Genomic DNA, 11,460 nt, shown 5'->3' with positions numbered 1-11,460 from the left:
CCTCCCAAGTAGCTGGGACCACAGGCGCCCGCCACAACGCCCGGCTATTTTTTGGTTGTAGCCGTCATTGTTGTTTGGTGGGTCCAGGCTGGGGATTCGAACCCGCCACCTTAGATGTACGTGGCTGGCGCCTTAGCCGGTTGAGCTATAGGCACCGAGCCAAGGAATTGATTTTTAATGGTCTCTGTGCAGTTAGTTCTCGATATTAAGGGTAATCTGTATCTACAGCCACTCCCTAGCTCTGACTTCATGGCCTCAGCTCTACCACAGACCATCAGGCATTAGATTCTCATAAGGAGCCCCAACCTGGATACCTTGCATCTGCAGTTTACAGTAGGGTTTGTGGGCTGCAGATGACCAAAAATCACATTACAACAAAAATATTTGTATCAGAATGTTTATTGCAGCCCAGTTGCTAATTGCCAGGTCATGAAAGAAGCCCAAGTGCCCATCGATCCACGAATGGATCAATAAACTTGGTATATGTACACCATGGAATGCTATGCAGTCATAAAGAAAGATGGAGACTTTGCCTTCTTCATGTTTACATGGATGGAGGTGGAAAATGTTCTTCTTAGCAAAGTGTCACAAGAATGGAAGAAAAAGTATCCAGTGTACACAGCCCTATTATGAAACTAATTTATAGTTTTCATATGAAAGCTATAACCTAACTATAGCCTAAGAATATGGGGAGGGGGGAAGTGGAGGGGAGGGAAGGGGGGTGGATGGGTGGAGGGAGGGTGATTAGAGGGATCACCTCTGTGGTTTATCTTACAAGGGTACAAGTGAATCTTTCTGAAAGTAGAATATAAACGTCTTAACACAATAACTGGGAAAATGACATGAAGGCTATGTTAACCAGTTTGATGAAAATATTTCAAATTGTATATGAAAACACCACACTGTACCCCATGATTGCATTAATGTACACAGCTATCATTTAATGGGAAAAAAAAGAGAGATACTAATGCCACTGCTGATGTGATAGGGACAGAGGTCAGGCAGTGATGTGAGCAACAGGGAGCAGCTGTAAATATAGATGAAGCTTCACTCAACTCACCCACCATTCACCTCCTGCTGTGCAGCCAGTTCCTAACAGGTCAGGGACCAGTACCAGTCCAGAGCACAGGGGCTAGAACTGCAGGACTAGATGACCTAGAAAATGTAACACTGTTGATTATTTTTAGATTTTTCAGCTCCTTAATTACCAGAACCATGTCTTTCAGTTCTGCTGGAGGTTCCTATAGGGCTGAGTACAGTGCCTCACCCTCAGTGGTTGGTTACATGTGTTAAATAAAGAAAGTGGTGATGTCAGTGACTGTTTCACATTTGATCTCTGTTCTTCACTCCACTGACTTTGTGTTCCTTCTCCGTTATTCAGAGTATCTGTGTTTCCTTGATCTAGCTTGGTCTCACCTTTTGTATACAGCTTTTCATATATATATGTACATACAAGATTACAGTGCTGTACTCTAGCCCGAGCAACACAGTGAGACTTTGTCTCTAAAAAAAAAAAAAAAAGTAACACAGTCAGAGACTGTGAAGATTAATTGTTATGTTTGCAAATGTACTGCTTGAAGTTTCTCAGAAAAAGGGAGCATTTATAAAATACTTGAGTCTAGGGCAGTACCTGTGGCTCAAAGGAGTAAGGCGCTGGCCCCATATGCCAGAGGTGGTGGGTTCATACCCAGCCCTGGTTAAAAACTGCAAAAAAAAAAAAAAAAGAAAAGAAAAGAAAAGAAAAAAAAATACTTGAAGCTAGGTGCAGTGGCTCATGCCTATAATCCTAGCACTCCAGGAGTCAGAGGTGTGTAGATTACCTGAGCTCAGGAGTTTGAGGCCAGCCTAAGCAAGAGCAAGACCTCATATCTACTAAAACTAAAAAATAAGCCAGGCTGGGCGGTGCCTATGGCTCAAAAGGGTAGGGCTCCAGCCCCATATGCTGGAGGTGATGGGTTTAAACCCAGCCCCAGCCAAAAACTGCAAAAAAAAAAAAAAAAAAAAAAATTAGCCAGGCTTTGTGGCAGGTGCCTATAGTCTCAGCTACTCAGGAGACTGAGGCAAGATGAGGTTGCTGTGAGCTATGACACTACGGCACTCTACCCATGGCAACAGAGTGAGACTCTGACTCATTAAAAAAAAAATATATATATATATATATATGTACGCGCGTGTGTGTGTGTGTATGTGTATGTATAAAATACTTGAACCTCTGAGCTTAAACTTCAAAAGATTCTAAGTGATTGTTTTTAATAATAGTAAAGAGTATTTTGAAATCAAATTTTCATGTAAACTATAAAGAATAGTACATACGTATTTAATTCATATCTAAACCTAATTCATAATTTAGGTTTTTGAGGGGAATTGTGAACAGAAACCTAAAATGAACCACACTCAACTAGAATCAAATGTGAGTTAAACCAAAGCTGTTTTAAGGGCACTTCTAGTTTAAAATGAAGCTTGAATTATTGAAGTTGAATACAATTTGGACATAACTGTATTCCCTGAATGGGGAAAAATAATTTTTCAAAGCGAACCCAGCATTCAATTTAATTTGGACCCATAGACAATTCACTTGGTTGTTTGCTAATTATTAGGTTATAGTAAAAATGCTTCACACTATGCCAGATTGTAAGATAATGTTCCGTAATTGACCGTTTCACTTGTCAGCAACTTTAAGTGTTGCTAGTATATAAAAATCTGAGGATGGTGGATGATCTGTGGCACGTGTGGTCATGTGTTAAAATTTCTCAAACACTTCACCTTGTTCTTTGCCCAGGTGGTTATTAGTTTTAAACCCAAGTAGAAGGAAGATTGCTTCCGCCCATAATTTTCCCACCATTCCTTTGAACTTTGTTCATACTGCTTGAGGATAAGCTGTGTATGTGACTCATACTTAACTTATTTTACTTTCGTGTTTTATAACACCTTTGTTATACCAGGCCTGTTTTACCACCCTGTGTCTAGAAATGATTAGAAGCTTTTTTCCCTCCCCTTCAACCATGGTAGCTTTGGGACAAGTTAAACGGCCTGCAGCCATGACTCCGGGTTGTACAACTTGAGTAAGACTCTCACTCTTTAGCTCAAGGGCCATGTGAGTCACCTCATCCAGGGTGTCATTTCAGGTGAACCACTGTCTACCAGAGAAGATTGTGGTGTACCGTGATGGAGTGTCTGATGGCCAGCTAAAGACAGTCGCCAACTATGAGATTCCTCAACTACAGAAGTGTTTTGAAGCTTTTGAGAATTATCAGCCCAAGATGGTGGTGTTTGTAGTTCAGAAGAAAATCAGCACCAATCTGTACCTGGCTACATCTGAGCATTTTGTGACTCCGTCCCCGGGGACTGTGGTGGATCATACAATAACAAGTTGTGAATGGTAAGTGGGCAAAAACAGCATTTGAGGAAGAATAAATAGGTTGGAGAAGTTATTTCCTGGGTATTAGAATAGGGAGGTTGCCTAGAGAGGTATGGACTAGAATCCTCAGAGATGCTGCAGTTAAAAGAATGAAGCTTTTAGAAAACAAATTAAAAACAACTTTACCTCTTTAAGTGTAAAGTATTGAACATATATTCTTTTTTCCTAAGATAGTTATACTTAACCTTCTTCAGGCAAATAAGGGAGTAGGAGACCTGAGCTGCAATCCTGGTCTGATCCTTGTGTGTCCTTGACCAGTGATTTGACCTCTGAGTCCCAGGTGAAGGAGCTACAGTGATCTCCAAGAGCCTTGCCAGCTCTGTCTGCCCAAATTCAACCACATAACTAATTTATGCTTTTTCCTTACTAGGGTGGATTTCTACCTTCTTGCCCATCATGTACGGCAGGGTTGTGGCATTCCTACACATTACGTCTGTGTTCTCAACACCGCAAACCTGAGCCCTGATCATATGCAGAGGTGGGCTGATGAGTAACTTACTTCTCAATAATCCTAGCCAGCTGGCTCAGTGCCTGTGGCTCAAGTGGCTAGGGTGCCAGCCACATACACCTGAGCTGGCGGGTTCGAATCCAGCCCAGGCCCACCAAACAACAGTGATGGCTGCAACCAAAAAATAGCCAGGCATTGTGGCACACCTGTAGTCCCAGCTACTTGGAAGGCTGAGGCAAGAGAATCACTTAAGCCCAGGAGTTGGAGGTTGCTGTGAGCTGTGACACCATGGCATTCTACTGAGGGCAACATAGTGAGTGAGACTAAAAAAAAAAAAATAATAATAATAATAATCCTAGCCAGCTAGCTAAGGTGGGTTCTTTGCCCACCCCAAATTTATTTATTCCTTGACTTTGTTATGTCTTTGACAATAATGGTATCTTTTCAAGGAGTAATTGTTATTCCATTTTTACATTAAAATTATTTGAAGAGCTTGGCTTGGTGCCTGTAGCTCAGTGGTGAGGGTGCCAGCCACATACACTGGAGCTGGCAGATTCGAATCCATCCGGGGCCTGCCAAACTACAATGACAACTACAACCAAAAAATAGCTGGGTATTGGGGCAGAAGCCTGTAATCTCAGCTACTTGGGAGGCTGAGGCATGAGAATCGCTTAAGCCCAAGAGTTTGAGATTATTATGAGCTATGACACCACGGCACTCTACCAAAGGCGACATAGTGAAACTCTATCTCAAAAAAAAAAAAATTATTTGAAGAGCTTAAAAATAATACTGATGCCAGGCTTCACTCCCAAGTGCTTTGAGGTATTTGTATTTTTAAAAACTCTTTTCAGGTAATTATGGCATAGAGCCAGATTTGAAACCCTGTGCCCTTGAGTTCAGATATATACATACGCTACTGGGTACTTATCCTTCTGAAGCCTTTTCTGCTTGACAAAAAAGATTTTCTCTTTGTGTTGTTTTCCTTTTTTGATATAAAACATGGAGATGTCTAAAGTGAGGGGATTTACCAATGTCCTGTGAGTTCTGAATAGTGGAAGTAGAAATAATTCCATTATAAACTATGATTCCAAAAAGCTGCATCACATATTCCTCAGTTCCCATTTTCAGGACGATATGCTGTGTGTCATCCCTATAAGTAATAAGCATATCCTAAATTGGAAGTGGAGGGTGACAAGGATCCCATTTTCTTCTTTGCCTACAGGTTGACTTTCAAACTGTGCCACATGTACTGGAATTGGCCTGGAACCATCAGAGTCCCGGCTCCTTGCAAGTATGCCCACAAGCTAGCTTTCCTAGCAGGACAGATCTTACATCATGAGCCAGCCATGCAGCTGTGTGAGAACCTGTTCTTCCTCTGACTGCATAGTCTGCACAGGCCAGTTAGGAGAAAGCCACTTCTGAACTCAGCTGGGACTCCTGCAGAATCAGCAGGGACTGAAGTGGGTTTTATGTTGGCATTTCCTCTTCTTCCAACCCTATAGAATAAGGGTTTTTTTTTTTTTTAAACCAGGTATCACGACAAAGCAAGTTTCTTTTTAAGTCTAACTGGAAATTGCCTCGTTGTGTTTGTAGAGCATGTGGTGGTGGTATGCCGCTGTGTGCAGACCATTGTAGGTAAATCGGGGAGCCAAGCAAGCGGTAGAAGCTGCAGAAGCAGCAGTAACATCTTTCATTTGTGCTTGCTGAGTGGTCCCATTACTGGGGCCAGAGGTAGGCCATGAGTAAAGTCACTGTAAGTTTCATAAAGTAGAGTTTCTTTATTCAGGCAGCCTGGAAAGGTCATGGCAGGCCTACAGAGCAATACTTTTCGAATAGGTATTTTTGTGGCTGACAGGTGCACAAGTTGTGCAGTAAAACCAGCTTGTGGCATACCCAGGCCCTTGCTGACTTAATCTTCTGTGGGGATTGAGTTTATGATGCCTGTGACTTGACTTGGATTTGAAAGTGGCTTTCAGCTATTCTGTGGCCACTTGAGACAGCCCAGGTGAAGTTTTCTCTTGAGCTTTCAGTTAGTTTACAGCATACTATTGCTTCCTTCTCCCCAGATATACACATTCACACACACATCTTTGTTCTTTGTGACAGTCTTTACTAAGTTTAGTATTGTTGTTAGTGTTATGTTTGTTTTTAGAGAGGGGGTCTTGCTGTGATGCCCAGGCTGGTCTTGAACTTCTTCCTGATCTCAAGGGATCCCTTAGACTTCCAAGTGGCTGGGACTACAGGTACACGCTGGCACCACCACCACACCCAGTTAAGTTTTATTTTTTAAGTAATCAGAACACACGGAAAAAATTCAATAGCTAGGAAAGTTCGGCAAGAGGTGTGAGTTTTTATTGAGCTTTTCTCCCATGTATGTGACCTTCATTTCTGTTTATATGTGTTTGTAAATGGAATTACTCATTTCTCTTGCATAAAAACCTCTTCCTGGCTTTTGGCTTATAACTTTGCAAGGAACTTTGCTAAATCTAAGTTAAAATTTCCAGAATTTGGCTTTGATGACTGTGACACTTCTACCAAAGTCCAGATAGTTTAGAAAGTTGTCACTATACCTACAGGTTTCCATGTTTTTGAAAAGTACTTTTTTTCTGTATTTTCTCCCTCTCCCCCTGTTTTAAAATCTTCTCCCAGTCCTTTCAAGCTTAATTGTATCTTATCTTGCTTTACTGGATTTTAAAAGTCAGTCTTATTTAACCTTTTTTAATTTGTACTTATTTATTTTTTGGTATGATGGCAGAGAGGGAACAAAGCAGAAATACCCATTTTATATGACTGCATGAGAAGAGGAACTTTAGCATAAAGCTCCTTAAAAGAAGAAATCCAAGACAGTTTTTAGTTTGTTGCAGCACTCAGCAGAGGTTGAGGAGATGAGATGAGTGTTGTGAGTGCCCTTCTGGTTTTATTTGGAGCATGTGACAAGGGTGAGGCTAAGACCTGGAATTTTAAAACCACAGAATCAAACACCGAGAACCACTGATCTCTGGCTTAACAGATCAGTTTTCTGATTTTGGGGGGAAGCATTTTGAATTTCTCTGTTGAAGTTGGATTTCCTAACACTCTTTTCTCATAGATAGGAGAACAGACAAAGACAAATACTTGAGTACATATAATACAAAAATGTCTTCACTTTTTATTCTTGGTTTTTTTGCCTTGTTTTTCAGTTTTAATGCCAAATGATTGGGTCATAGGGTGAGAAATAAAAACAAATTTGTATAAATGTGTGGTTGTGTTTGCAATAGTGTTGTTTATTATATCGATACAGCCTTTTCCCTTGGAGAGCTGCAGCACTTCCTAGAGGTATTCATTTGTTACTCTGCATGCAAGGTGTAGCTCCAGTGTTCTGTGTGGTAGCCAGGTAATTTCACTATGAGCTGGGTGGCAAGACTTACTGGAAAAAGACACTAGCAGTCTCACTTCTGGGACAAATGAAGAACTGATACTGCATATGTGTGTGTGTGTATGTGTGTGTATTTCTCTTGGGTTTTTTTTTTTTTAATTTGTTTGGTTTGTTTTTTTTTTTTTAGTTTTTGGCCAGGGCTGGGTTTGAACCCACCACCTCTGGCATATGGGGCCAGTGTCCTACTCCTTTGAGCTATAGGCATTGTCCTGATTTATCTTGTTTTTTGATGTCTTCCCGTCAGACAATTTCTGTTAGCCTAAATGAGAGCCAGAGAGCTTCCAAGGCAGCCTCCCTGCTACCCACTCTTTTTTTAATGATTGCTCTTCTTTACATACACCTTATGGTGAGTCTGTAACCATTAAAAGTACCTTCCTTGGATACAGAAATACACTTAGATAGGAGAAATAGATCTGATGTTCAGTAGTACAATAGGGTGACTTTAGGGAACAATTATTTATTGTCTATTTCAAAATTATAAATAGAGGTGTGGAATTGGAATGTTCCTAACACAAAAAATAATAAATGTTTGAGGTGATGAATATCCCAATTACCCTGATTTGGTCATTACACTTTGTATGCTTATATGAAAAAACACATGTACCCCATAAATATTGTACAACTATGTATCATTAAAAATTAAAAAATACCTTCCCTAAGCAATCTGGCTGATCACTTTACCACTGCATCCCCTTAGAGCACTATAATTTTTTCTATTTATTTGGAAACTCCATTCTCAAATGATGCAGTGCTCCTTGAATCATTCCAGAAAGAGCCTAATTTGTGTAGAGTTGCCCCTTCTTTTCCTTGGGGGATTCACTCCAAGACCCTCGGTAGATGCCTGAAACCTTGGATAGTACCAAACCCTATATATTTAGTACTGTGTTATTTCAGTTTGATGACCCAAGTGGCTGCTAAGTGACTAAGGGGCAGAAGGTGGCATCTGCAATAAGGATACACTGGACAAAGGGAGGATTCATGTCCCATTGGGATGGAGCAGGAAGATCCAAGATTTCTTCATGCTACCCAGAACAGCATGCAATTTAAAATTTATGAATTGTTCATTTCTGGAATTTTCCATGTAATATTTTTAGGTCTTGGCTGATGGAGGGCAACTGAAACCTCAGAAAGCAAAACTAAGGATATGGGGAATTTCCTGTATGGTGTGACAGGGCCTTTTTTATTTGGTCAGCATTTTGTTGAATGGTGTGAAAAAGTAAGAGATTTTAGAAATGACAAGTTCTTTATGTTGAAATCCTTAAAATCTGGGCCTGAAATCAATTTCTCAGAGATTTGGAATTACCTTTTTTAATTTTGGCTGTATGGCTAACTTATTAACTTCTCCTGTCTGGACATTCTTTTTTTAAAAAAAATGAGGAAAATCAAGAGAATAGAAAACAAACCAGGCCGGGTGGGTGGCTCATGCCTGTAATCCTAGCACTCTAGGAGGCTGAGGCGGGTGGATGGCTTGAGCTCACGAGTTCAAGACCAGCCTAAGCAAAAGCAAGACCCCGTCTCTATTAAAAACAGAAAAACTGAGGTAAGAGGATCACTTGAGCCCAAGAGTTGGACGTTGCTGTGAGCTATTATGCCACAACACTCTACCCAGGGTGACAGCTTGAGACACTTGTCTCCAAAAAATAAATAAATAAGAAGACAAACCACAGACTGGAAGAAAATATTTTCAAAACACATGTCTGATAAGTACTGTTATCCAAAATATACAAAGAACTCTTAAAACTTAATAATTTTAAAGCTAACAATTCAATTAAAAAGTGGGCAATAGACCTGGACAGACAGGTCACCAGAGATGAACAGATGACAAATAAGCATGTGAAAAGATCTCAACATCATGTGTCCTTAGGGAATTGCAAATTAAGACAAGGTACCATTACACACCTGTTAGAATGGCTCGAATCCAAAACACAATGCCAAATACTAGGGAGGTTGTGGAGCCACAGAACTCTCCCTCTGTGCTAGTGAGAATGCAAAATAGCAGCCACGTTGGAAGGTTTTTGTTGTTTACAAAACTGAACATCTTACTGTATGATCCAGCGGTCATGCTCCTTGGTATTTACCCAAAGGAGATTTTAAAACTCTTGTCCACACTATAACCTGTACATGGACATTTATAGCCACCAAGATTCTGATGTATTTATAATTTTTAAAATTCCTGCAGTAGGTGAATGGATAAACTGTCATGCACCCAGACAATGGAATATTATTTAGTGCTAAAAAGGAGTCTGTCAAGTCATGAAAAGATACAGAGGAGCTTAAATACTACTTAGTGAAAGAAGCCAATCTGAAAAGGCTGCAAGATTTATGATTCCAGCCTGTAACATTCTGGGAAAGGCAAAATGTGGCAATAGTAAAAGAATCTCAAGTGGCTAAGGCTCTAGCCACATATATCTAAGGTGGCGAGTTCGAATCCAGCCCGGGCCTGCCAAACAACAATGGCGGCTGCAACCAAAAAATAGCCAGGTGTTGTGGCGGGCGCCAATAGTCCCAGCCACTTGGGAGGTGGAGGTAGGAGAATCACTTGAACCCAGGAGTTGGAGGTTGCTGTGAACTGTGATGTCACGGTACTCTACCCAGAGTGACAGCTTGAGGCTCTGTCTCAAAAAAAGAACCAAAAACAAAAGAATCAGAGGTTGTGGGAAGGGAGAGATGAATAGGCGAGGCACAGAGGATTTTCAGGGTAGTGAAATTACCATGGTGAGGTCATGTCATTATGAATTTGTCAAAACCCATAGAATACACAGCGTCAAGAGTGAACCCTGATGTAAACTGTGAACTTAGGGCAATAATGATGTATCAGTGTAGGTTCACCAATTGTAACCAATGTGCTTCCCTGGGCAGGATAATCGTAGTGGGGGAGGCTGTGTGTAGGTGAGTGCAGGAGAGGAAAATCTCTGTATCTTCTGCTCAGTTTTCCTACGAACCTAACACAGTTCTAAGAAAATCCGGTTTTATGTTGTTTTTTTAAACATGAGGAAAGTAGACTTCTAGCAACATGGAAGATTGAGCTGACCATTGTGACAAACATTGGTCAAAACAGAAAAATTGAGACAGGGTTTTGCTCTGTTGCCCTGGGTAGAGTGCAGTATCATCACCTATCTCACAGTAACCTCAAACTCCTGGGTCCAAGTGATCCTTCTACCTCAGCCTCCTGGGTAGCTGGGAATGCAGGCGCCCCCACAACACCCAGCTTATTTTTCTATTTTTAGTTGAAGCAGGTCTTGCTCTTCCTCAGACTGGTCTCCATACTGCGGAACTCCCGCCTCAGCCTCCCAGAATGCCTAGGATTACAGGCGTGAGCCCCATGCCCAGCCAAAAAAAAAAAAAATATATATATATATATATATATATGTGTGTATATATATATATATATATATATATTTTATTGTAGTTGAACTTGGAAATAGGAAAGAAGCAAAGAAGAGAGTGGAAAGGGAGGAGGAAGGCTAATATCCAGTACAAGAAAAGAAAGGAAGGCAGTGGGCTTAGCACAGCTCTCAGGGTTCTGGACAAAATACAGAGGCAGGAGCACTGAGGTCTTTCATTACAGGTAAGGACAAGAGATGTAGCCTCAGACATTGTGAAGAGCAGGATTACTGGAATAGAGTCTCTTGAATGAAGAGAGCTGGAAGCAGACTAGAAAATCTCTGCCACTCATTCCAGGGCAGCAGGAAGGAAAGTTGCTGTTTGATCAGGGAAAGGAGTAGAGATAAAGCCTCCATGAGAAATCTCCAAGCCCGGTCCAGATACAGGTGTGTATAGTATGAATATTTATAACCAGCATATTAAAGGGGCAAAGGCTGAAAAATTATTATTATTACTTTTTTAGAGACAGGGTCTCACTTTGTTGGCCTTGGTAGAGTTCTGTAGCATCACAGCTCACAGCAACCTCCAGCTCTTGGGCTTAGGTGATTCTCTTGCCTCAGTCTCCTGAGTAGCTGGGACTACAGGCATCAACCACAGCACCTGGCTATTTTGTTTTGTTGTTGCAGTTTGGCTGGGGCCGGGTTCGAACCTGCCACCCTCGGTATATGGGGCCAGCGCCCCACTCGCCAAGCCACAGGCACAGCCCCTGGAGGAGGCTCAAATTATTAAAATCAGGAATGAAGGCTCGGCGCCTATACCTCAACCGGCTAAGGCGCCAGCCACGTACACCTAAGG

General features: G+C 41.3%; 1 protein-coding gene across 2 annotated transcripts in view; it reads left to right on the top strand.

Moving 5' to 3' along the window:
* PIWIL2 (piwi like RNA-mediated gene silencing 2) overlaps nucleotides 1-5,326 on the top strand; it is a 47,185-nt gene extending 41,859 nt beyond the window's left edge. Inside the window, exons 20-22 of one of the 2 annotated variants that reach the window (XM_003793976.3) lie at nucleotides 3,126-3,379; nucleotides 3,789-3,896; nucleotides 5,089-5,326. In XM_003793976.3, coding sequence (XP_003794024.1) covers nucleotides 3,126-3,379; nucleotides 3,789-3,896; nucleotides 5,089-5,245 — 519 coding nt within the window. In that variant the 3' untranslated portion in view covers nucleotides 5,246-5,326. The remainder of the gene's footprint in view (nucleotides 1-3,125; nucleotides 3,380-3,788; nucleotides 3,897-5,088) is intronic. The other variant, XM_023515577.1, reaches the window with a different exon arrangement.
* Nucleotides 5,327-11,460: the final 6,134 nt, after the last annotated feature.

This window comes from Otolemur garnettii, unplaced genomic scaffold (assembly GCF_000181295.1).
Source record: "Otolemur garnettii isolate 467f Iridium unplaced genomic scaffold, OtoGar3 scaffold00074, whole genome shotgun sequence".
Classification (NCBI taxonomy): domain Eukaryota; kingdom Metazoa; phylum Chordata; class Mammalia; order Primates; family Galagidae; genus Otolemur; species Otolemur garnettii.
The sequence above is the reverse complement of the archived record's forward strand: the minus strand, read 5'-3'. Positions and strand labels throughout refer to the sequence as shown.